We start from the raw sequence: 26538 nt of genomic DNA, 5'->3' as shown, positions 1-26538 counted from the left end.
TCTTTATTCAAGGAAATTGGGAGCAGGGTCCATAAAAAAGATTTTTAATAATTTTAAATAAGTTATTTTAAAAACAGCTACTATTGAAAAATTTACTTTTTGGAACAATATCATATTTGCTCTTATCTCCAAATCTGTGTTATTCTATGTCAATGCCTATTTATTCAATTGGAATCTATCAAATCAAAATTATCACTTAAAACAGAATTCAGATTATACGAATTATTTAGTAAGTAATATGATTAATGGTATTAAAGTTAATTTAAATGAAAACATACTTTCCACATTTCAGAATAAATGCAAAAGAAGTTTCACATTGGGAGAACAGGATGAAGGTTTTCAACAAATGTCAGAATTGGAATTCGAATCTGTCTGCTTTTAGAAGGCAGGAAGATACTTAAAGAAAACTTGTTCCATTATGGGAAGCAAACATTCAAGAAAGACAATGTTTTAAAACAAGAATATCTCCTAGCTTTGTTTATTATCTCAAATATCAAGAAACAGACAAATGCAAGAAACATCAATTTTCTGAACACACTTAACCTAGTCTACAAATTATTGCCTGGAAATTAATCCATTTGGGGGCACTATATTTGCTGTATAACTAGTCTCAACACATTGCAAACATTCATTCAAATGAAATTAAATACAATATTCAAATTAAACAGATTTTAAAACAGTATGAAACTAAAACCCAACACTTTGCATACTGAATCCCAAATTCATTCCAATGAAATGGAATTTCTGAGGCAGAGAATATATGACATTTAACATTGCTGATAGAGATGAATTTCTAGACATATTCTTCTAAATGGAGGACATGGTCCGATATATCAGGACCGAACATTCAACATTGCAATGAATATGCTAATGAGTTAACAAAATGGCAATGTAAAATTTTTCAAATTGTGCAAAAAAAGCACGTTTCACAAGTTAGTTTTATCCAACTTTACAAAATCTTTAGTAAATAAGAAAAAAATTAATACAGAATTTAAAAGTGAAAATTAAAAACCTCCAAATACAAGTCCTTTATTTTATTTACAGCACCATTTTGTCATTAGTATTATTTTACAACATTCAGATGTTGCTCCAACAGCAATTCTTCAATGAAAAAAGTTTTTTTTTAAACTTTTCTGCACTCCAGACTTTACTTAAAGAATAGTGGCTGCAGCCATCTTATCTTTCATTGTTAAGGTCAAGGTTATTTTAGATCAGCAAAAAAAGCAGCATTGAAGAATTTCAGGCCAATAAATAAGCCAAGATGAATTAATCCACAATGTATGTATTTTGGCCAAAACCAACTAGAGATCAAAATCTCTGGATTTATAATTATATATTAGATTTCTTTTCCACATTCAGTACTTCAGTTCCATTTTCTGTAGTTTCTTGAATTTTGGTAACATCATTCCAATCGCGGGTGGCTTCCATTAAATGGCGTTGCCCATGAGCAATCCATTCCTCTTGATCACAAAACATACGACCACAAAACCAACAATGGAATTTAAACTGCAAGTGTTCGTTTTGAGTATTTTTCACAATCTGGTAGTTATTTTTGTGAATCTTTTTTAGTTTCATTTTCAACATAAGCCTTTCCTTCACTGGACTAACCACCTTGCAGTTATGCCATCTATCACATGCCACATTCCAATTTCCGACCTCCGTTTTTTTTCTCTTTAAATTAAGAGACACAACTGTTCTCTCAGATAAAACCACTTTGAGTACATGTCCTCTGTACTTGCCTATTGTTTGCATGACATTAGTCACCTCTTGAACTTCAACATCTGGATGATTTAACACAACCACTGGTTGATTGCGGCGGGGACATTTCACCAACTGACTATCATTAAATGGCTTGAGCCTCAGTTTACGGGCAGTCTTTAATACCTCACAGATATTAGTTGCAACAGGAGCAAGACTATCATGTTTTTCTATCTTTTTAAATAGAGCATTATGCTGTACGTGATCAGCTTTTCCCTTCCTGGTACACCTTCGTTTCAATGGTAATTCTTCACTGCACTTCAACTGACGAGATTTCTGACTAGCAGTGGACTTAAGTGAAGTAGCATTACATAGGTTTGGTTCATCAACCAAAATATCTGACAAATCACAGCTACTGTTTGAGTGATATTTTGATTTGGAAGAGCAATTTTTTTGTTTCTTTGCCACGAATGGTGCTGGTATTTCTGATTTTCTGGCTGTGCCATTTGAAACCGATGAGGTACAGAAAACATTGAAATTTTGTGAGTGATTCATAGAATGGCAACCTATTGCAGTAACTTTTTGTTTGGAGTCATCAGCAGAATTTAATACTCTCAGCACAATACCACTTGAAACAACCTTGTAAGTGGTTTCCCGTCGAGCGCAGTCAGCATCTTTTATTCGGTGACAAGGTGGTGGTGCATTTTCAGGACTAACTTGGGTTTTCATTGAACAGACTGGAAATGCAGAAGTACATAAAGAAGACATTTTAGACGTAGATTGCAAGTGAGGAAGTGGATTTTGAACATTCCGCCCTATACTAACACTTCCAGCTCCACTGTTCCGAGGATAATTTGGTTTATCATTCTTAATTTCATCAGCACTTTGGTAATTAACAAAATCCCCTACACCCTTATTCTGATTAGCCACATCAGCTGCCAAAGGTAAGCAATTAATACTGGAAGATAACATAAAGTGAGTTCTACTGGTATGACCAGATGGCTTTATTTGAACTTTGGTATTATTGTTTTGGTCATCTGTACCAAGTGAGGATGACAGTGAAGTATTCTGTGGCACTGTAGCATGTGGAAGCATTGACTTTTCTGCAAGTTGCAGAGTTTGGCAAAGGCTGTGAGGGATCTGTTCAAGATTCTCGACAGCACTGGCATGGTTAAGGTTTTTAGAATTGCAGCTGGAAGAAAACAAAGATTCTTTGTTTTCTAAACTAAGCTGATGACGGAGTTTCACAGAGGATGCCATAGTAGTTACAGGCATATCTTTTTGTACCTCTTCTGTGAAACACATCTTTTGATTAAAGGCGTCTCCCTCAAAACTGCAAGCACTTGGTTCATGAATGTCTGCAAGCCCAATCTGCTTCTGAAATTTCTCTTTACAAGCATTTGTTGTCATCCCAGAGAGAGAAGGCAAAAGTGGAAAGGTGCTCCTAACATTATATGAAACAGAAGGATTCCTAAATCCATCTACACTGGATGATGGAGTGTTTGGCAATGATTTATTTTGAATGGATACACCATCTGGGGATAAATTTAGAACATTTAGTTTTGGGGGAGAGACCAGTTTTGTTTGATAGTTCTGTGTCACATCAGTTAATGAATGTTCAGTACTGCTAGGCATGCTACTTAATGGTTTTATCTGCACAAAACTGTCCACAGGGACAGTATGCTCTACTGCTGTGTTATTACTGTTTGTCGGAGACTGCCCTAAACAAACGTTAGAACTACTTTGATTTAAATAAAATTCATCAGAATACAGACTGTATACATCTTTGACCATGTGGACATCATCGTCAAACTGCTCAAATCTGTGTGCAGAAGAACCATCTTGAATCTCAATAGGTGACACCGGCGGAAATAAAGAAAGGCTTTCAGCAAAGTTTTGGTCTCTGGATAATTTAAATGGGCTTCCAATTACCCCTGACTGAACTGCTGTGGTACTGATACTTCTACCTCCAGATTTTGATACATGCTCTGGATTCTTAAGATTTAGTGGTTCACTTGCTTGGCATCCTTTATTCACAAAAATGTTTGAGAAACTTGTACTCTCTGCCTGAATCAGAGAACACAAGTTAGGTTTAAGGATCTGTGCAGAAGTAAATGAAGGGCAAACATCGTCTTGGTTGTGGTTCCACCGAATACCCTCTGGAACAACATCTGAACCGGAACAAAGGGAAAAAACCGATGAAATTATTGGCCATTGTGCGTCAACTAAATGGTCTTCTGTGGACTCATTACCTTTGAAACCTTGCTGGTTATTGAAGTCTGCATCAACTGCAATGCCTTGCAATCGGTCTTGGGCGTACTGAGCATCAGAATCAAAATATAAAAATCTCTCTTTAATTAGTTCACTGCTATCATCCATTTTATTCATGAGGGCCAGACTGTTCATTGACTTAGTGGTAAATGTGTTAACAGCAGCTCCCGAGGAGCTTGGACAATTAATATGTTTTGGTAAACTTTTGTGTGCTTTTGTAACCAATATCTGGTGACTGTGTCCTGATTTATTATAATTTGCATTACTTTCTCTATGTTCCAATGCCCTCAACTGTTGAAGAGGTAAGTTTGGAGTCTTCCTATTCTTTTCACATTTTCTGAATATAGGAAACAAGCTTCCAATCTGGCAAACTTCACGGTTACCTTGAGGAAGCAAGCAAGATGCAGATACATTTTTAGGATTCTGTTTTGCAGCACAACACATACTTTGACTTTCAGAATGACTTTCACAAGCTTCAACCGTACTTGGCTGCTTGTTTACATTGACAATTCGCTGACCTTTCAAATGCTGTGGATAATTTGTATCCTTGGATACAAGGCTGGTTTCTGGAGGTGAAAAGTTAGGTGTGACTCGATGACCACCGCTTTTAAAAGCTGAAATTATATTACTGGACGAGGTAGAAGACATCTGCAATGGTGCAGCTGTACTGCCTTCAAGCGATGCACTGCATGGTGTAATACAAAACTGTGCTTTGGCTTTAGTTCCATCAGCAAGCAAAGATTCCATTGGTCTGATTGCACTTTTATGACCAGAATCTATTAACTGCTGGTCACACAAACATGCACTTGCATTTGGCAACACGTGTGCAAATGGTTTTTCAAATGCTTTGTCACTATAATCAAGGCATTTATTGCTCAACCTTGATAGAAAAGGTTGTTCTCCATTTGAAACAGATTCCCTGCCTTTGTTGGTCACAATCTCATTGGTTAAATACGAGTTTTTACTTTTCTGCATTTCATTAGATCCAGAAAGCTTTAAGGATTCGTTTCCAAGTTCATCATTTATCTCTTGCGTATCCGTGTTCAAATTAATTACAGTGGTTTTGCTGTCTAAAACACCTTGAAGCTGACAATGCACTGCTTTTCTCAAAACATCTGGCGAAACAAAGCCATTTTGTTGCAAACCCCAAGCTGAGTCTGTTGTCATGGGCTCTCTGCCTTGCATTTGGTCTGTAGTTACCTTTTGCTTCCATTTTGGATTGCTTCTGTTTCTAATCTCCAACCTGGATGAGCTTCTTGCCATATCACCCAAAGACTGAGAATTTGAATGGATTGTATGAGTATTAATTCCCATACTGCTCTGGTCAGCATCAAAGCTTTCATTCAAAGAATCAAAATGGGGAAATAAACTGCAATCAAATTTTTTTGTCACGAATGTAGGTGAATTATTTGTTACACTGTTCTTTTGTGCATTTGAGCTTTCTGTATTCACATTTTGTTGCATTTCACTTGAAGACGATGTAGCCATTTCTGATGTATCAGAACCTAACACAGGGCAAGATGATGCCAAGGCTTGCGGTATTAGCTTGAACACCAACTGTTGCTTTCCATTAACAGTTTTGATTTCTATTAGCTGAGCTAAACAATTTGATGGAATAACCACTTGTGCTGGAGCGACTAAAGTTAATGGAGTACCAGGCTGAACAATGTGCTTAGAAGATGCAAGTACCTGTAGGCGCATCTTTCTAGCATCAGAGGGAAAACCATTCAAATGTTTAGCATGTTCTACAGCTTTTTCCCAGCTCTTAATTTCACCAGGTCCAGTGATAGCTGTCTGGGGAAGAACAGCAATATCCAAGTCCTGAACTTCACAGGAAGTCGTATTATGATTTGGCGCTAAATTCACTGAATCTGACATTTTATTATTTAAGACCACGTTGACAGAATTCTCATTTTGTGTAGTTACTATTTTTTTACCTTTTAAGCCATTACTAGGTTTAGGGAGAGCCTTCTTAGGGCCCTTCCGTATTGGAAGAACAAGAACTGATCCACCATTTTTTACAATGTCTCTATGTACTCCCTTTGTATGTTTCACAACGTAATCTTTTCGGACTGCACCATAATCACAATACCTACATTTAAAAGGAAAGGTTCCAGTATGTTGTACAGAGTGGCGCTGGAATTCTCCCCTAGTGTAACAAACATGATCACATCGTCCACATTTATATTGAATTTCATCATGTCTCAGGACATGTTTTTGAAATTGAAGTGGATCTTTTGTTGAAAATCTACATTTGTTACAGTACAAGGTATCTGGCTTTAAATGCCTAGTTTTGTGTTGTTTCCCTTCTAAGCGCGAGGACTGACCCTCCTTGCTGTCAACGGGTCCTTTGTTTAACAGACTGCCTACTTTGTATGAAATTGCATGTGAATTCATTCGTTCCACATCATCCACAGTGAAGCCACATCTGCTACAGACAAACATGGGTTTATCATCAGGATGTTTCTGTTGGCAGTGTTCTTTCATTTCTGTAAAGCTGAATTTTTGAACATCTTTACATTTAACACAAAACATTAACATTTCATTCATCTTTTTTCTACATTCGTCCCGAGGATCACAAATTTCTATTCTCCTTTTACTTATTCCAGAATTCTGTTTAGATTTGTGTTCTGCAGGATCAAGAAGATTTTTTGTTACTACAGCCTTCCTTGCAGTCTGCTTTCTTCCAGTACCAAATTTCATTGAAACACTCGAAACAGTACAAGTAAAATTCTCCTTTGGAGGAAGAATCTCCATTTTTGGCAGCAGGACTCTTAAGCATTTAAACTGCATTTTTTGAGTTGGCTCAAAATTTCAGCACCTTCGTAAAAATAGATATCCAAAAGTGTAGAGTGTTTCATCAGTGATAATTCCAAGCAATAATTTGTAATGCTCCAATTAATTGCATTCCAAAACATGCAACATTTTTTAACTGCTCAATAAAAAAGTAGGTTCCTATGATAAAAATGGAGCAGAAATGGAAAGTGTTTCCTTCCTAAAGATGTTCTTTGAACTCCCTTTTTGCACCACTGCCTGAAGTACAAAACAACCAGGGCTGCTCGTCTTGAATGGCATTGGAAAAGTTTCACTCTGGAAGGGAAAAGAAAATCCAGTTTATAAGTTAACTCGAGATAAAATTTTAACTGCAAATAACTGTTTTCTATGTCTACCCAACAATGCCCCCAACATTCAGAAATGCTGCTTTACATCAGAAACCTGATCGAGATTGTGATATTACTTAGTTAAAATTGAAAATGGAAAACCTAAAGCAGGAGGAAATGTAGATAAATAGTGGAATTGGAGATATTTAGATAGAAAATTTTGGAGTTTAGGGTTTTGACACTTTTAAAATCAAGGTGATCAGAAGTGCAGGCCATATATATTTTGAAGAATTTCAGGAGGTAGAGATGAGAGATTTAATAAAAGCCCAAGAGATTTGAGAGTAAAATTGAAAAATTTACAAATGATTCATCTGGAGTCAATATGGAATAATGTCCAGTGATATGATAAATGAGTAGAATTTAGGATACAGACAGTAGGGTTCTGGATAGCCTTGAGTCTATTGAAAATAGGATGGAAAATTTGATCATGAGAACAGTCTTATTCCAGAGAGCAAAGGCATAAAAAAATGGTTCAAAAGCAGCAATTGACAGCAAATAGTTTTGACATCCTGGATCAAGGTCTAATAGTTCCCTGTGGTCAAGGCAGCCCTCATGGCAAAATAATATCAGTTACCCTTCTTCAATTTATCGCTGCATCCCTTTAATTCAAGAAAGCATTGATGAAATGATTGGTCGAAGTGAGAGTTCTAAAGAGGTTGAAAGCATTAGCAGTGCAGTTATGGTCACAGACTCTGAAGAAATCCCTTGGTGCCTGTCTGCTCTAGCCTCTGATCGCGTGGCCTGGCGATATATCATTCACCAGTCTGTCTCCTCCTTCGGGAACACATGCTGGGCTGGTCTTGAGGACAGAAGGAGATAAAGAACCATGATACAGCAGCACCAAACGCAGAACAGAATTTCCCTTGCAGCTACTGTGGCCAGGCATGTCTGTCCCTCATTGGCCCTGTCAGCCACCAGCGAGCTTGCAGCAGACGTGGACAGCCCCCTTCCTAAATCTTCACTCGCAAAACCAAGCCATGATAATGATATGGTGATGGCCTATACTGGAAGTTATAAAAATGTAGTGGTAAATGTAGGATCACAAGCTTGATAAATAAGATTTTGAAGTACAGTTTTAAACAAACTGGAACAATTTTTCTTTATCAGCCCCTGGAAGCAGAATTGAGTGATGGCAATGGAAAACGTATGGAGCAAAATAATGATCTTATCTGACTGTATTTGACACAGAAAATTCAAAGTGTTTGGGGGCTTTAAATGGAGGGAAAGATGAAAGAAGATAGAAAACAATGGGCACAGAGGAGAGAAGACAAACTGACATGATGGTTAAATTTGCCAAGTTTAAGAAATTGTTCAGTGCAACAGCTGAAGCACAAAAGTAATGAAAACATTTCAGTGAGAAAACTGAATAATTTAAAACTCAAGCAGAATTAAAACACAAGAGAAACAGTTGCAAACAACCATAAAAGTAGAATTGTGTGAAAATCATGCCCTGTTCGAAAATGCATACCTGCAATTCATTCACAAATACCAATTCTGGCTTTGATTTCAGGAAAATTGCATGCAAATTCAAAACTGCATCTCCCTCAACTGAAAGAAAATAACAAAAATGGCTGCATATAATAATTTATGTCACTATAGCACAGAACACTTGACTGTTTCCAAAAGGTGGTAATTTGCTTGTGAGTTAAATTCTAAATATCTGGAACAACTCAGTTCTTAAACTACAAAATCAATTCATTTATAAATAACGTGCTCAAAATGGAATATCACTCTCCTTTAAAAACCTTGCATTGAAATAAGCAAATGACAGTGAATGACTCACAATCATTAAAACAGAGATTATGGATCCATTGTTTTAATCTAGAATTTAAGGTCTTTTCGCCTGTAATGTTGGAAAAACTAGAAGCAAATAATTGTTAGCATTTAAATAGCTATGTAACAGGGAACCTGGACCAAGCAGTGGCAAATAATATGACCACCAGAGGGGGTGGCGAGGGAAGGAGGAAACAACATTTCTTTCAGCACATTTTCCATATTTGCATTTGAGATATTTACTTGGTTATTTCTAGCCTTAGTAAAAATTAAGTTATCACAATATGCTAAGACAGAAAAAGAATAAATATCATATGATAAACAAGTATTCTTCATTACAGTTAGTGCAAGTAAATACATACATCTTCTGGTGGTGCAAAAGTAAATTAGTGTTAGGGTAGCACAGTGACATGCAAGAGCTTGATGGCTGTTAGATTAAAAACTTATTGAACCTACAGGTAGAATACTTCACACTTCTGTACCTTCTGTCTGAATGAAGCAGTGAGAAGAGATTGTGACTAGAGTTATGGGGGTCATGTATGATGTTGACTGTCCTCTTGAGGAAGCATCTTACAAAGATGGACAGGAGGCCAGTGCTCATGATTGACTTAGCAATGCTTATTTCTTTCTGCAGTCTTTTAACGTCCTGGGCACTTGATTTTTCCAAATAAGGCCATGATGCAACCAATGTACTTTATACAGTACACCTGTGGAAATCTGATAGCATTTTGGACAATGTACCAAATCTCCTCAACTTCTTAAAAATGAAAAGGCATTGGTGTGCCTTCTTCATAGATGCCTCAATGTGCTGATTCCAGAAGTCCTCCGATATATGGACCCCTAAGAACTTAAAGGTACTAACCCTCTCCACCAGTGTTCCATCAATGAAGACAGGAGCATGGTCCTCAATGCCCCTTCTGAAATTCCACAACAAGTTTTTTGGTCTTGCTGATATTGAGAACACGATTATAGTTCTGGCACCACATAGCCACACTCTCAATTTGTACGACATCATTTCCTCTTATTCACCCCACCACAGTGATGCCATCAGCAAATTTATAGATTGCTTTGGAGATGAACTTGACAACTCAGCAGTGAATAGAGAGAATAGGGCAGGCAGAACTTGACAACTCAACAGTGAATAGAAAGAATAGGGCAGGCACCACGGTCCCATCAATGCAAACAAGTGTGTGGTCCCCTTCTAAAATCCAAAATAAATTTTTACATCTTGTTGACATTGACAGCAAGATTGTTGTTTGCACCACCCAGTCAAATTCTCAATTTCCATGCTGCATTGACTCAACTCCCCTTCTTCAGTGAACAACAGCAAATTTATGGATTACGATGGAATCAAACTTGGCTGCGCAATTGTCAGTGTTTAGGGAATAGAGCAGGAAAATTAGTACTCAGCCTTAACCCTAACCCTAATCCTGTGTTGATAGTCAGCAATGAGGTGGTGATGTTGCCGATCCACACACAAGGATTCAGGTGCAGAGTGAAAAACAAGAGTTCCAGATCCCTTAATTTGATTGTTCGTTTTGCTGGTATAACGGTGTTAAATATCAAGCTGTAGTCAATGAACAACAGCCTGAAGTAGGCAATCTTGTGCTCAAGTTCAAGCCATTCTCAACAAGAGCCATAGCACATTTAATAGGGGCCATGAACTGAAATTGTAAAATATTATTTTGTTTTTGTATGGAATTGGTAAGTTAGAAGTGCAGAATAACCAACTAAACGACTGTTACACAGGGAAGGTGCCCTATAAACTTTGAATAGAGCTTTAAGCTCCCATTCCATTTGGAGGATGGGGGAAATCTGAGACATCGCAAGTGTCCCTGATGACGACACCTGCAAGAGGTGCATCCAGCTGCAGTTCCTTACAAACCATATAAGGGAGCTGGAGCAACTCTGGTGTTTCAGGAAGCAGAGGGGGTGATAGAAGCTACAAGGAGACCAAAGAGGCAAATGAATGACCGTTAAGAAAGGGAAGGGGAATAGGCAATCAGTGCAAAGCACCCCTCCTTTCCCTTCAGCAATACATATACACCTTGGGACACTGCTTAGAGTGGGGGCTTGTGGAGGGAATGACCTATCTAGGCAAGGTAGCCAGACCAATAGCACTGTGGGATGCCTCAGAAGGAAAAGGTGGTCAAGTAGAATGATAATCATAGAGGACTTTGTGGCTGCAAAAGAATCTTCAGGATAGTGTGTTGCTTCCTGGGGGCTCAGGTCCAGGATATCTGAGAGGTTGCAGAATATTCTTAAAGGGGAGGATGATCAGCCACATATTGGTACAATTGAGATAAGCAGGAGTGTGGCTAATGACCTGCAAAGTAAGTTTAGGGAGTTAGGAAAGAGGTTGAAAAGCAGGACCTCCAATGTGCTAATCTCCTAGGGAAGGTCAGACAGGAAGATAGCAGACAAATAAGTGGCTGAGGGGGCAGGGTTTCAAGTTCTTGAATCATTGGAACATTTTCTGGGGAACAGGTGACCTGTACAAGTGGAGCAGATTGCACCTGAACTCGATGGGAAGCAATATCCTGGCAGGGAGGATCGTTTAATAATGCGGTGGAGGGGAGGGTGTTTAAACTAGACTGTAGAGGAGTCGAAACCAAAGTGAAGGCAATGGAAGAGGTGGTTGGTACACAGTAGAGATTGCATATAGGACATATATGGAAGGTCAGGCAGAGGAGTAAAAATTGCAGCCATGGGGATGAGTTGCAATGCAACAGGGACACAGAGTAAAAAAAAATACAAATACATGGCTAAAGGTTTTATATTTAAATGCCCACAAAACAAAAAATAAAGTGGTTGACCTTGTAGTAGTTACAGATTGGCAGGAATAATATTGTGGTTATCACCGAGTTGTGGTTAACGAATGGATGTCATTGGCCAAGGATACAGTGCATCAAAAGGTTAGGCATGTAAAGTGGATGGCATAGCTCTGTTGGTAAGGAATAACATTAAATCATTAGAAAGAAGTGACACAAGATAAGAAGATAGTGAGTTATAGTTAAGAAATAGCAGGGTAAAAGGACACTTGGCAGTTGTACAGTATCCTCCATAACATTTGGGACAGACACTTTTTTTTCCTTTATTTTCCCCTGTGCTCCAGTTTTAAATTTGTAATCAAACAATTCACATGTGAATAAAATGCAAATGGCATATTTTATTCCATATTATTTGCATAAATTTTGGTTTGACCATATAGAAATTACAGCATTTAAAAAAAAATGCATAGTCCCCTCATTTCAGAGCACCATAATTTTTGGGACATAGCAAGGTATGTATTGAAGTAGTCATGTTTAGTAATTTTTTGCATATCCATTGAATGCAATGACTGCTTCGAGTCAGTGATTCATTGACATCACCAGGTGCTGAGTTTCTTCTGTGGTGATATTCTGCCAGGCCTCTACTGCAGCCATCCTCAGCTCCTTCTCATTTCAGAGTCTTGTCCATCTGGGAAGGCATGCTCAATTGGGTTTAGTGCAGATGACTGACTTGGCCATTCAAGAATTTTCCAGTTTTTAAGCTTTGAAAACCTCCTTTGTTGCTTTAACAGTATGTTTGGGATCAATGTCTTGGTGTAGGATGAGGTACCATCCAATGAGTTTCAAGGCATTAACTCAAATTCGTGCAGTTGTTTCTATACACCTCAGAATTCATGTTGCTACTGCTATCAGCAGTTAAATCAATGAAGGTAAATGTGCCAGTACCTGTGGTAACCAGGCCATAAACACCCCCACCACTAGATTCACAGATGAGGTGGTATGTATGCTTTGATCTTGGGCTGTTCCTTTACACCTCAACACTTTACTCTTGCTTCACTCTGATACAGGTTAATATTGGTCTCATCCATCCACGTCCTTTTTCAAGAATTTTGCAGGCTCTTTTAAATACTTCTTGGCAAACTGCAATCTGCCATCCTGTTTCTGTGGCTAACTAGTGGTCTGCATCTTGTAGTGTTGCCTCCGTATTTCTATTTATGAAATCTCCTGCAGATAGTAGTCATTTATATCTGTACCTGCCTTTAGAAGAATGTTTCTTATCTGTCAGACAGGCATTTGGAGATTTTTCTTCATGATGATGAGAATTCTTCTGTCATCACCAGTGGAGGTCTTCCTTGGCCTACCAGTATTTTGTGATTACTGAGCTCATCAGTGTGTCCTTTCATCTTAATGGTTTCCAAACAATTGATTTTGGTAATCCTAAGGTTTGTCAATGTTTTATTCTCTACATGTTTTATTCTTGTTTTTCAGCCTCATAATGGTTTCTTTAACACTCATTGGCACAACTCTGGTCCTCATGTTGAAAAATGGCAATTACACACTCCAAAGGTGAGCAAAAGCTTAGAAGCAAGCCTAGCTCCCTTATACCTGCATCAATGAAGCAATTAAACATATCCAAGTACTCACAAACACCTGTGAAGCTAAATGTTCCAAACATGATGGTGCCCTGAAATGAGGGGCCATGTATAAAAAGTGTTGTAAATTCTACATGGTCCAACCAAAATGTATACAAATAACCAGGAATAATATCTGGAATGTGCCCTTTAATTATGTGTGAATTATATGATTACAAATTTAAACAGGGGCAAATAAAGAAAAAAGGTATCTTTGTACCTAACATTACAGAGAGCATTGTATACAGGATGTGGACAACAAATTACAACAGCAAATAGAAAAGGCACATTGGAAGAGCAATGTTATAGTAGTCAATGGGGATTTTAACTTTGCAAGTAGACTGGGAAAAACTAGTTTGGGACTGGATTTCATAAGAGAGAATTTGTAGAATGCCTACGAGATGGCTGTTTAGAGCAGCTTATTGATATGCCTAATCGGTGGGGGGGGGAGGGAAATTGACTGTACTGAATTAAGTGTTGCACAAATACACCAGAGGCCATTTGAGAGCTAAGGGTAAAGGATCCACTTAGGGTGGGGGGTAGTGATAACAATATGAATGAGTTCAATTTGAGACTTAAGGAGAAACTAGAGTCAGATGTTTCAGTATTTCAGAGGAGTGAAGAGTTGAATGAGAGAAGAACTGGCCAAAGGAGATTGGAAAGGGCCATTAGTAGGGAGGACAACAGGGCAGGAATGGATGGAGTATCTACAAGAAATTAGGAAGGTGCAGGATAAATACATAACAAAAAAAAGGAAATTTTCAAATTGAATATAGTCACAAGGGAAGTCAAAGCCAACATAAAGGCAAAAGAGAAGGCATACAAGAAAGCAAAAATAATGGGAAGATTGAGAACTGGGAAGTTTTTATATAAATTGCAGAAGGCAACTAAAAGATTCTTAAGGAGGGAAAAGATGAAATTAGGCCTTTATCTTTATTAGTATATTATATTATTAAGTATATTAGTAAGGCTTTTATCAGTAAACATGAAAAAGGGGGGTTAATTATGATGGTGGCATTTTGGCATAGCAGGTAGCACAACCATGTTACAGTACTTGTGATTTGGGTTTGAATTTAAAGGTGCACCAAGGGCTTGACCAGAACACTTCCATGGAGATGAGTTGGGTTGCACTAAGGGCTTGACTAGGACAATGGCATGGAGATGAGTCAGGCTGCAATGATGGCCTGACCTAGATACTGGCGTGGAGGAGAGTCAGGCTGCAATGATGGCCTGTCCTAGACACTGGCATGGAGGCGAGTCAGGCTGCAATGATGGCCTGACCTAGACACTGGCATGGAGGCGAGTCAGGCTGCAATGATGGCCTGACCTAGACACTGGCGTGGAGGGGAGTCAGGCTGCAATGATGGCCTGTCCTAGACACTGGCATGGAAGCGAGTCAGGCTGCAATGATGCCCTGACCTAGACACTGGCATGGAGGCGAGTCAGGCTGCAATGATGGCCTGACCCAGACACTTACATGGAGGAGAGTCGGATTGTCAGTGCAAGGGGAAGGGTGGGGTTAATTTTTGATGTGGCATGGTTCGCACAACAGTTATCACAACACTGTTACTGCAGCAGAGACCAGGATTCAAATTTAAATTTTGTAAGTTACAGGAATTAGCTGATTAAAGTGAACTTTGTATAATTAAAGACTACAATAAGTCTTTAAAAGACTAAACCCACGGTTCGTTCAAAATATAACAAGGGTTGCATGTCAGTTGGGTGTAATTGGGCAGCATGGCCTCATGGGTCAAAATAGGCTCTTACTGTGTTGTATCTTTAAATTTAAATACAGGTTTTTTTTAATAATTTTACATTTTGCACTGTCTTTGGTCTTTTAAACTGTATATTTTTGAAAATTTTATTTATTAAATAATGATGCATAAGGTAAAGATACAATTAATGAATAAAACTTAAAAGCAGAATTCATACATGATATTTTTTTTAAAACTAATCCCCTACAACCTCCCTCCCCTCTCTTTTCTAACCCCAAAAAGAAAAAGGAAGAAAAAAAGAGATCACATAACATAAAAATTTGTCAGTTAATTACCATTGTTTGGAGCAACCCCACTAAAGTGCGGAAAGGGGATTTAATAATTCAACCCCATATAATCCAAATACGGGCTTCAAGTTTTACAATAAAGGAATAATTATTATGTAAATTGTATGTTATCTTTTCCAATGGAATACAAGATCTCAAAGAGTGTATTCTTAATGCAAGCGTCTTAGGCATTGGAAGAATGAGTCTCAACCAGAAAATTCACATATCTGACATTCACGATTCCCATAGGTGCCAGATAATGTGGATTTTACTGTAATATCAGAAGATACAAGTATATAGAGTAAAAGAGAGGTGAGAGTAGATACAGGACCACCTGAAAATGACACTGGAGAAATAATAGGAGATAAGAAGACACAGGAACTAAATGTGTATTTTGCACAAGTTTTCACTGGAAGTCACAAGTAGTGTGTCGGATGTCCAAGCTTATCAGGAAAGGAAAGTAATTGCAGTTTCTATTTCAAGAGAAATGGTGCTTAGAAAGATGAATAGTCAGGTAATAAGTTAAGTCTTCTGGAACAGATGGATTGCACCCTCATGGATCGAAAGAAGTAGCAGTGGAGATTGTCCAGGCATTAGTAATGATCTTTCAGGAATCAATATTTGAGTCTGGTATGGTTCCAGAGGACTGAGGAAAAAAAAAATCACAAATGTCACCCCAACTATTCAAGAAGAGAGGGACATGGCAGAAAGGAAATAATAGATTGATTAGCCTGACGTCAGTGGATGGGAAGAAGTTGGAGTCGATTGCCAAGGATGAGATTACGTAGTACTTAGAGGCACTTGACAAGATAGGCCAAAGCCAACATGGTTTATTTAAGGAAAAATATTGCTTGATAAACCACTGAAATTCTTTGAAGAATCAACAAGCAGGCTAGATAAAGATGTAATGCATGCTGCGAATTTGGAGTTTCAGAAGACCTTGACAAGGTGCCACATTTGGCGCTACTTAACACAAGCCCATGGTGTTACAGGAATCATATTAGCATGGGTTGAGCATTAACTGAATGATAGGAAGCAGAGTTAGAATACAGTGATCTTATTCTGATTGCCTACCACTCACTAGTGGTATTCACAGGAGAGAGTATTAGGACCGCTTCTTTTTATGTTGTAAATCAATTATGTACATTATGAAATAAATGCCTTTGTGGCCACATTTGGAGATGATACAAAGGTGGCTAGATTGTTGAGGAAACAGGGAGGCTACAGAAGGATTTCAAATGTTTAGGAGAATGAACAGACAAGTGGCAAATGAGATACAAATGTCAGAAAGTGTACTGACATGCACTTTCATAGAAGAAGCAAATGCTAGGACAATTTTCTAAATGGGGAGAAAATTTAAAATTCCCAATTTCAAATGGACCTGAAGTCCTCATGCAGGATACCCTGAGGTAAACTTGTAGATTGAATGAGTGGTGAAGGCGGCAAATTTCAAGAGGGTTACAATACAAGCGCAGGAATGTGACGTTGAAGCTCATAAGGCACTGCTGAGAACTCACTTGGAGTATTGTGAGCAGTTTTGGATTCCTCATTTAAGCAAAGATGTGCTGAGGCTGGAGGGTTCAGAGAAGGCTCTCAAGCACAATTCAAGGAATGAAAGGAATTAGAAACATTTGATGGCTCTTGGACTGTACTGATTGCAATTTAGCAGAATGAAAGGGGAATCTTATTGAAACATTTTGAATGTTGATAGGTATGGACAGAGTAATTGTATAAAAATTGTTTTTCCATGGTTGGAGGGTCTATATCAAGAGGGCACAACTTCAGGATTGAAGGACGCCAACTTAGAACACACTTGCAGAGGAATTTCTTTGGATGGGGGTGGCGAATCTGTGGGATTTGTTGCCACAGGCTGTTGTGAAGGCCAAGTTGTTGTATGTATTTACATCAGAGGGTTTGTTCTTGACTACCCAGGACGTGAAAGTTTATAGGGAGAAGGCCAGGCAGTGAGGCCGACTGGGTAAAAGGATCAACTCATGATTGAATGCCGGGGCAGACTCAATGGGCTGCTGCTAAATCATGATCTTATGGGCAATAAAAGGCTGAGAATGGCTACTCTGGGTTATCTAAAGCAGAATGGAGGGCAGGTGAGATGACATTGGATTTGACCTGTTGTGACAATAGGCAAATTGAAGTGAATCCAGGTGGTTCCATAATCAATCTCGCAAAAGTACTTCATTATGGAAGACACAGGTGTCACCATCTGAGAGTCAATGAGGCAGGTTACCTGGTCTTTCTTGGACACCATTTTGATCGACATTCTTTAGAAGCAAGTGGGGGGTAGGCCCCAGACTTAACAATGAGGGGTTGAAAATTTATTTTAAAAAACTCTAGCTGGTTGCTCTGTGCAGGTTTTGAGGATGCAGCCAGGTTCACCATCTGCACAAGCTTTCTGAGGATTCATCCTCCTGAAAATTGTTTTCACAACAGCTGGGAAACTGGGAGTGAAACATAAAATTTGCAGATGCTGTAACTGTAGTCAAAACACAGTGATGCTGGCAGAGCAACTAGGTCAGTTCACAGGGAGATCAGGATGTGTCCGGGGAAGGCCACGACAGCGCTGCAAGACTGCTTTGAGACTAGAGAATGCAGCTGTTTCAGGGAGGTGGGTACCTACAAACATCATGCAAACATTGAGGAGTATACAAGCTCAGTGACTGGCTACATCAGCAAGTACATTGAGGTTGTCACTGAGATCAAATATTTCAAACCCAGGGCTAACCAGAAACCATGATTGGATCCAGAGGTCCGGTCCCTTCTCAGCACTTGTGATGCTACCTTCAGGAAAGGGCATAGGATGGCAGTAAGATCAGCCAGGGCTGAACTCTCCCGTGCAATCTAGAAGGCAAAGCGGGGGTATGCGTAGCAGATCTAAACAACACCAATGACAAGAGGTGCATGTGGCAAGGGATCAAGACTATAATGGGTCACAAGTCAACCTTGCAAGTTAAGGACAATGACACCTCACTTCCAGACACAGTGAACACCATCTTGTGCATGGTTTGATGAGAAGAACAGGATGACACCAAAGAATGCTCCATGTTCCCTTGATAAACAGGCCCCCTGCATAGCCAGTTGAGGTGAGGAGAAGCCCATCCAAGGTGAACCCACACAAAGCAGCGGGACTAGATAACATAACTGGTTGGGACTGAATGACTGCACAGACTAATTGACTGAGGGCTTCAGGGACATCATCAACACCTCACTGCCACGGTCCATCATTCCCTCAAGGTTCAAGGCAGTCACCATCATCCTGGTGCTCAAGAGGGCAACAAATACAGGCCTCAATGACTACCGCCTGGTGATGGAATGCATGAAAGCACATCTCCCAGAGATGCTGGACCCATTTCAATTTAACTATAGTAGAAATCATTCCACAGTTAATACTACAGCCTTGTCACTTCACTCCATTCTGACCACCTGGAGAGCAACACTGTTGCACCTTCCTGACAAGTGAGATGTTGAGTGTCCATGATAGGTCACTAGTTAAGTGAACTCCAAGAAACTTGATGTTCTCTACTCTCTCAACTACAGAGTTCTTGATGTGCAGTAGAGATTGGTCATTCCTGGTCCTCCTGAAGTCTACAATCATCTCCTTCATCTTGTCCATGTTGAGACTCAGGTTGTTACTCTTGTACCAATTCATGAGATTTTCCATCTCTTCTCTGCAGTGACGCATCGTTGTTGACCTTGAGACCAACTATTGTTGTGTCATTTCCAATCTTGATAACACTGTTGGAGCTGGATCTGGTGATACAGTCGTAGGCCAGTGGCATAAACAGAAGAGAGCCCTGAGATGTGTCAGTGTCGATGTGACTTTTTTTGACATTCTGCTACTAACCCGGAGTCTATTGTCTTTCCATTAGGAAGTCTAAGATCCAGTTAGAGAGGGGTGTTGAGTCCCAGCGAGGACAGCTTCTCCAGCAACCTCTGGAGAATTATTGTATTAAACACTGATCTGAAGTCAATGAACAACAGCATGGCATATGAGGCATCATTAATCTGATTGCCACAGATCTGGTTTACAACAAGTTGTGGATTTTTCAGTTCATCCATGCCTTCTTCTTAGGCTACATTGGATAGTTTTAGAAGGAACACAATCACCCATGCATTTTCTGATAAAGTCAGTAACAATTGCAACATATTCATTCAGGTTCACCACTGACTTCTTAAACATGCCTCAGTCTATCACCTCTTTTGTCTCCTCAGACCACTTCTAGGTTGTCTTTTCTACCAGTCCCATGCTCTTCAGCTTCTGCCTGTGTACAGGAAGAAGCACAGGCAGGTGGTCCACATTTTTAAAAAATCTTCAAAAGATTTAAGACATTTAAAAAATTAATTTTGCTTGTGTATATATATATTTACACTTTCCCTCAAATGGAACACAGGTTTTACACTGTCATTAATATAGTAGATCTTGTGTCTTGGTGTGAGCTTGCAGGCACCTCAGATTGAAGAGACTGCCATCCGTGCAGTACCGGATGTAAACAGCGTCTTCGTTGTTGAGGTCTTTCATGGCTTGTTTCAGCATCATGCTGAAGAAGATTGAAAAGAGGGTTGGTGCGAGAACGCAGCCTTGCTTCACGCCATTTTATTGGAGAAGGGTTCAGAAAGCTCATTGCTGTATCTGACGGCTTCGCGGATGAAGATTTATGGAGGGGTAATGTCCACGTCAGCTGCAGGCTCGTTTGTGGCTTACACGTCCAATGCAGGACAGGCAGACACGGTTGCAGCAGTTGCAGGGGAAAATTGGTTGGTTAGGTTGGGTGTTGGGTTTTTCCTCCTTTGTCTTTTGACAGTGAGGTGGGCTCTGCGGTCTTTTTCAAAGGAGGTTGCTGCCCACCGAACTGTGAGGCACCAAGATGCACGGTTTGAGACGATATCAGCCCACTGGCGGTGGTCAATGTGGCAGGCACCAAGAGATTTCTTTAGGCAGTCCTTGTACCTCTTCTTTGGTGCACCTCTGTCACGATGGCCAGTGGAGAGCTCGCCATATAACACGATCTCAGGAAGGCGATGGTCCTCTATTCTGGAGACGTGACCTACCCAGCACAGTTGGATCTTCAGCAGCGTGGATTCGATGCTGTCGGCCTCTGCCATCTCGAGTACTTCGATGTTAGGGATGAAGTCGCTCCAATGAATGTTGAGGATGGAGCGGAGACAACGCTGGTGGAAGCGTTCTAGGAGCCATAGGTGATGCCAGTAGAGGACCCATAATTCGGAGCCGAACAGGAGTGTGGGTATAACAACGGCTCTGTTTACGCTAATCTTTGAGAGGTTTTTCAGTTGCTTGTTTTTCCAGACTCTTTTGTGTAGTCTTCCAAAGGAGCTATTTGCCTTGGCGAGTCTGTTGTCTATCTCGTTGTCAATCTTTGCATCTGATGAAATGGTACAGACGAGATAGGTTGACCGTTTTGAGTTTTGTGTGCCCAATGAAGATGTGGGAGGGCTGGTAGTCATAGTGGGGAGCTGGCTGATGGAGGATCTCAGTTTTCTTCAGGCTGACTTCCAGGCCAAACATTTTGGCAGTTTCCGCAAAACAGGACGTCAAGCGCTGAGGAGCTGGCTCTGAATGGGCAACTAAAGCGGCATCGTCTGCAAAGAGTAGTTCACGGACAAGTTGCTCTTGTGTCTTGGTGTGAGCTTGCAGGCGCCTCAGATTGAAGAGACTGCCATCCGTGCGGTACCGGATGTAAACAGCGTCTTCATTGTTGAGGTCTTTCATGGCTTGTTTCAGCATCATGCTGAAGAAGATTGAAAAGAGGGTTGGTGCGAGAACGCAGACTTGCTTCACGCCATTGTTAATGGAGAATGGTTCAGAGAGCTCATTGCTGTATCTGACTCGACCTTGTTGGTTTTCGTGCAGTTGGATAACCATGTTGAGGAACTTTGGGGGGCATCCGAGGCGCTCTAGTATTTGCCAAAGCCCTTTCCTGCTCACGGTGTCGAAGGCTTTGGTGAGGTCAAGGAGGAAAAACCCAACACCCAACCAACCAATTTTCCCCTGCAACCGCTGAAACCGTGTCTGCCTGTCCCGCATTGGACTTGTCAGCCACAAACAAGCCTGCAGCTGACGTGAACATTACCCCTCCATAAATCTTCTTCCGCGAATCCAAGCCAAAGAAAGAATATAGTAGATCCATGACATTACATACATGTTATCAAAATTCTTTTGATGTAATGATATTAGAGGGCAAGTGCAAACAACCAAAATGTTGACAATTTATCCACCATTTCAAAATTATAAACTTTAAGATATTTTCCAGAATTAGGACTGGAAATGCAAGATGCATTTGAGAGCTGCTACACTTGTTATTCAAATCACCTGATGATGCATAAAATACAAGCTCAAATTCCAACATATCAGTTTGTTGAAATAAAAGTTGTGAAACTGTTGCATTATTACAAAAATTCAAGAAGTTCATGACTGTTCTGCAAGTAAGGAAACTAAACAGTCTTGCCCTATGGAATAACAATCTTGAACAAACATGATTTTTTTTCCACTACGAGGCATCATTTCCAGGGTACCACCTGTGCTTCATTACAATGCAGTACTGCCAGTCGTGGAAGAACTGAGACTGTGGTCCTTCTCCAGAAAGCCCTCGCCTTGGCTGCACCAAACCTCAGCAGGTACTCCTGCAGCCTGGAATATGCTAGTTGGCAGGATTCCCTGACATCGCACTAAACTGAAAGACCAACAGGCTTCAGGAAGACCAATGAGCATCTTTCACCGAGTTGATGAACATCCAGCATTCTGGATATTAATTTCTGCAAGCATCCCCAAAAGCATAAATCAGAGTCCTCTGTTAAGATGCTGCTGGGGATGAACCGCAAGGACCCTTGCATCATTTTTCACACCCTCTTACCATGGCACAGTTAGTATGGTGGCTAGAGCGACATTATTACAATGCCAGCGATCCAGGTTTGAATCTGGCGTTGTCTGTAAGGAGTTTGAATGTTCACATAGTGTCTATGTGGGTTCCATCTGGGTGCTCTAGTTCCTTACACCCTTCAAAAATATATGGGGTTTATTGGTTTAATTTGTATATTGGGTGTAACAGGCCAGCTCATGGTCCAGAAAGGCTTGTTACCGTGCTGTGTCTCTAAACAAATTTAAAAATCCGCTGTCTGCAAAGGTGTCGATGACTGCCTCAACCCAATCACAATCGTCTAGATCTACACTTACTGTTGGTGATATCCTGAGGATCTGACCAGAAGGGGTCTCTCACCTCAAGCCAATCCAGTTCCTGGTTCTTGTTAGTAAACACTGGCTATGAGGGATTCTGGCACACGACTTGGACAGTCTACTCAAGGAACCACCCCACAGTATTGATCAAGTCCTTGTCCCTCAGTGAATGCAGGACATTCTATGCTGAGTTTTAGTCAAAGGTGTTTTTCTGGAAAAAAAATTTCCATGAAGGATAAACAAGTGGCAACATGCAATGGATTACGACATTGCAGAGCAACAGGACCAGACCCATTCTTCACAATACATGGGGCAGGTGGAACCTTCAGCAGAAAGTGGCACTTAGTGTCATCATACTCTGGTTCAATGCACAGCATGATGCAACCACACACGAAGGTGGTCTTCAGAATGTGTGCCTCATTATGGTCCCATTGTCCATTGCCTTGCCTCCATATACAAGTGAGTTGGACATGGCCACCCATCAGAGCTTTCCATTTTGGATCCCCAGATGAACCAAAAGACATAGTTGCGAGGCATGGCCACACCTGCGCCATGAACAGCAGTGCCGAGAGCACCTCACACCTAAGGACCGGGTTCTTTCCTGCTATTGAGAGGAAAAGCCACTCCCACAGACCCAATTTCTGATGGGCCTTTGTGATCTGCTCCAACCAACTTTTGTTACACACCTCAGTCTCTCTGAAACAAATACCCAGCACTTTGAGATTAACAGACCTCATTGTGAAGGTGGACTGGTCAGACCAGTGGATCAGTCTGTGGATCAATAGAGGGTCTGAACAGAAGATGGTAACATTGGGTACACAGCACAGTTAGTATAATGCTATTGCACCACCAGATTCGAACCCGGGTTGCTAGCACTATTTGTAAGGAGTTTGTATGTTCTCTTCATGTCTGCATGAGATTTCCCTGAGTGCTCTGGTTTCCTCCCACCCTCAAAAACGTACCAGGTTGTAGGTTAATTTGGGTGTAATTAGGAGGCATGGGTTTAAATGGCCAGAATCAGCTTCTACCATGCTGTAACATTTTTTTAATATATAAATAAACTTAAAATTTTACAGAGATACTTTAACTAAGGTTAAAGGCAAAATCACACCTCTTATCCCTCATCCTTCATGATGGATTCATCAAAGTGCTCCATGCAGCATATAAACAAGACAGGAGAGCAGACTACACTGCCTGACTCCAAGCTTGATGGGAAAGCTATCGGTTTCCCAACCATCGATTTGAACTGCACTACAGATGTCCATGCAGAGCAGTTTAATCCAATTTCTGACACAGAATATAGCTATGTTCCAGTTGATTTCCTGGTCGAGAGCAATCACCCATGAAATTGACTGTGGGAGAATTAGACAATAGTAATTGCTAATGTTTTACATATGGAGAAATTACAATGGGTTCTCCATCTTGATACTCTGCTCTGTGACACAAATATTACTTGTTCATCAACCCAAGTGAAATGTTTGATCAGTTCTTCCAAAATTTCAAATTACATGATGAATTTCAATTGGGTGGCCTTGTGATTAATGACTTCTGTTCTTATCGTGGAGGATTGATGAAGAAGTATTAGGATCCAACAATCATCTTTTGTTTATGCACAATATTGAATCTATCCAATTGCTTCTTAATTGCCTCCTGATCCTCCATCAAAAAGGTCTGCTTGCAGTAAGTATGACCTGTTAAATGCTGCTTTGATTTCTCCTGACCTCTAAAATAGAGGTATTTTGTCAATCTTGGAACCAAACATTACCAAAGCCATCAGATTACAAACTTTACCAGTCCACCTCAGACTCACAGGCAAATCCCACTTAATAGTACCATCAATAATTCATTTTGATAATTGCTTATTATTGACATGAGATCAGTAATTGTTCAAATTGAATTTGCTCTGTATTTGGAATAAGGCATATTTGAGAAAATTTCTGTTCTGATAAATAAATGGGAGCATTGCAAATTAGCTCAAAGCATAATTTGTCCTACATCTTTAGCACCACTTGGAAATTTGCTGGGTATACCATATCATCCTTACTGTATCAAATGCATTCAGGCTTCGCATGGATGGAACCACATTGTTTAAAGATTGGCTTCTGTATGAAAACCTCAGAAGGATGCAGCCAATAAGGCCCATCTATTTGCTATATTTGAATCATGATGATTTGAAATACATCAGTTGATGTCTGCAAAGGTGTAGGTGACTGTCTCAACCCAATCACAGTCATCTAGAGCTACACTTATTGTTGGTGATATCCTGAGGATCTGACCTCTCTCACCTGAGGCCAATCCAGTTCCTGGTTCTTGTTAGTAAGCACTGGCTATGAGGCATTCTGCCACACGAGGCCAAGAACGTCTATGGAGCAGCATAAAATTCCAGCATTTATATTTTGGAATGTTGATCTGATTTTCTATTCTGAGAAAGTTTATTTCTCTACTGTAGATTTTCTCAGGTGTATGGCATGCATACAATCACGTGCTGTAGGTTCACCCTAAAGGCACCTAATCTTCAGGCACATCTGGTGCTGCTCCTGGTATGGTTTTCTGCAATCCTCAATGAACCAGAATCAGTCCCTTGCTGAATGGTTGATGCCACAAATATACCCATGCACAAGTACCTTAATGACAGATCAATTAGCAAGCACACATCCTCTTGAGAGAACTTTGAGCATCCTTTTATTCTTCAGAGGATAACAACGTGGAACTTTGTCCAAGTTAGAAGAGAATTACATTTTCTGGGAACAGTGCCAGGTTAGGAAGTGTTAAAGGTGCCCCTGCTTGGGGGGGGGGGGGGGGGGGGGAAAGAAGAGGTTGTAAGGTTCCAGAACAGATAAAACATGGAAGCAAAAAGGGTGGGAGGTCAATCCCTTTTGGGAATAGGGTTAGGGATCATGGGATGTTAAAGAGACTTCTTTTTAAAGGATGACAGCGGAGAAATAAACGTATTCATGATTCAAAGTTTGGGTCAGAGTCCCTAAAAGTACAGGCAATCCAAAAATGTTGACTGTTCCTTTCCCTCCACGGATGCTGCCTGGCCCAGAGTCCCTTGGATTTCCCATCGTTTGGTCAAGACTGCAGGACCTACAGCTCTCGGGTTTCATTCGGCCAATATCCTATGTGGCAGAGGTAATTTGAGGAGAGCTGGCAAAGAAGCGACGCCCCAGGCTGCTCTCCAGTATGAAGGAGAAAGCTGAAGGTGGAAAGGCGGCTCTTGGTTTGGGGTTGGAGTGAAGTGTCCTGGGAAGCCGAATAATACCCCGGGCTTGGGTGGGGGTTCGAGGGGTGTGGGGGGCACGGTTGTGTTCCTACTTTGGGAGGGGAACATCTCAGTGGGTAAGGAAATGTCAGCTGAGGTGAGAAACGGAAGTGTGAGGGAGTCACCCGTGCGGAGATGGGTGGCTGATGGGAGGAGGGAGAGGGATTCGGTCGGGGCAGTGGCCACTCCCGGCCGCTGCGCCGGGCAATCCCGCGTTTCCCCCGTCCAGGGACGTGCACCACGTCCCGCCGCGCGCCCTCTTCCCCATTGCACTCCCTCCCACTAATGTCACAGAAAAAGCCCCTCATCAACTCACGGACTACCGCCTCCACGCCTGCAAATCAACCATCACTCCGCTTATTCACTGCTGTCGACGATGGACAATTAGTTCCTCGGGACTACTTAGCGACCGCTTCGCCACACTCGACGGCCACGCAACCCGCTCCGCCGGCGGCGACTCGCCGCTTCGAGCCGCCATTGTGTACAGCCGCCGCCAGCTCCCATTGGCTGGGCGCGCGACTATAGAAATCTACTGGCGAGCTGTGAAGCGCGAGCGTCCGCTGGTGATAAATAGCAACCATCCTCCAACCCATTGGCAACATTGCAAACAGGATCACGGCTGTAGACATCAAAACTCTTTCATCACAGCGTCCTGTTCTCTGAACCACCAATCCGAAAAGAAGCAGCGATAGAAATTTTAAAAAAATGTTAAAACTAACCCCCCCC

At 40.8% G+C, this 26538-nt stretch overlaps 1 protein-coding gene across 2 annotated transcripts; it reads right to left on the bottom strand.

Moving 5' to 3' along the window:
• Positions 1-448: 448 nt before the first annotated feature.
• On the bottom strand, positions 449-26294 carry LOC138757900 (serine-rich adhesin for platelets-like). 2 transcript variants are annotated; one of them, XM_069925991.1, is made up of 2 exons: positions 26129-26294; positions 449-7059 (listed from the first exon to the last, which is right to left on the bottom strand). In XM_069925991.1, the coding sequence occupies exon 2, from the start codon at positions 6760-6762 to the stop codon at positions 1330-1332; it is 5433 nt and encodes a 1810-aa protein (XP_069782092.1). In that variant the 5' UTR covers positions 6763-7059; positions 26129-26294; the 3' UTR covers positions 449-1329. The 2 variants fall into 2 exon arrangements, with proteins under 2 accessions (XP_069782092.1, XP_069782093.1); XM_069925992.1 differs by lacking the exon at positions 26129-26294 and adding an exon at positions 8599-8678.
• Positions 26295-26538: the final 244 nt, after the last annotated feature.

The sequence above is a fragment of the Narcine bancroftii genome, chromosome 3 (assembly GCF_036971445.1).
Source record: "Narcine bancroftii isolate sNarBan1 chromosome 3, sNarBan1.hap1, whole genome shotgun sequence".
NCBI lineage: Eukaryota > Metazoa > Chordata > Chondrichthyes > Torpediniformes > Narcinidae > Narcine > Narcine bancroftii.
The sequence above is the reverse complement of the archived record's forward strand: the minus strand, read 5'-3'. Positions and strand labels throughout refer to the sequence as shown.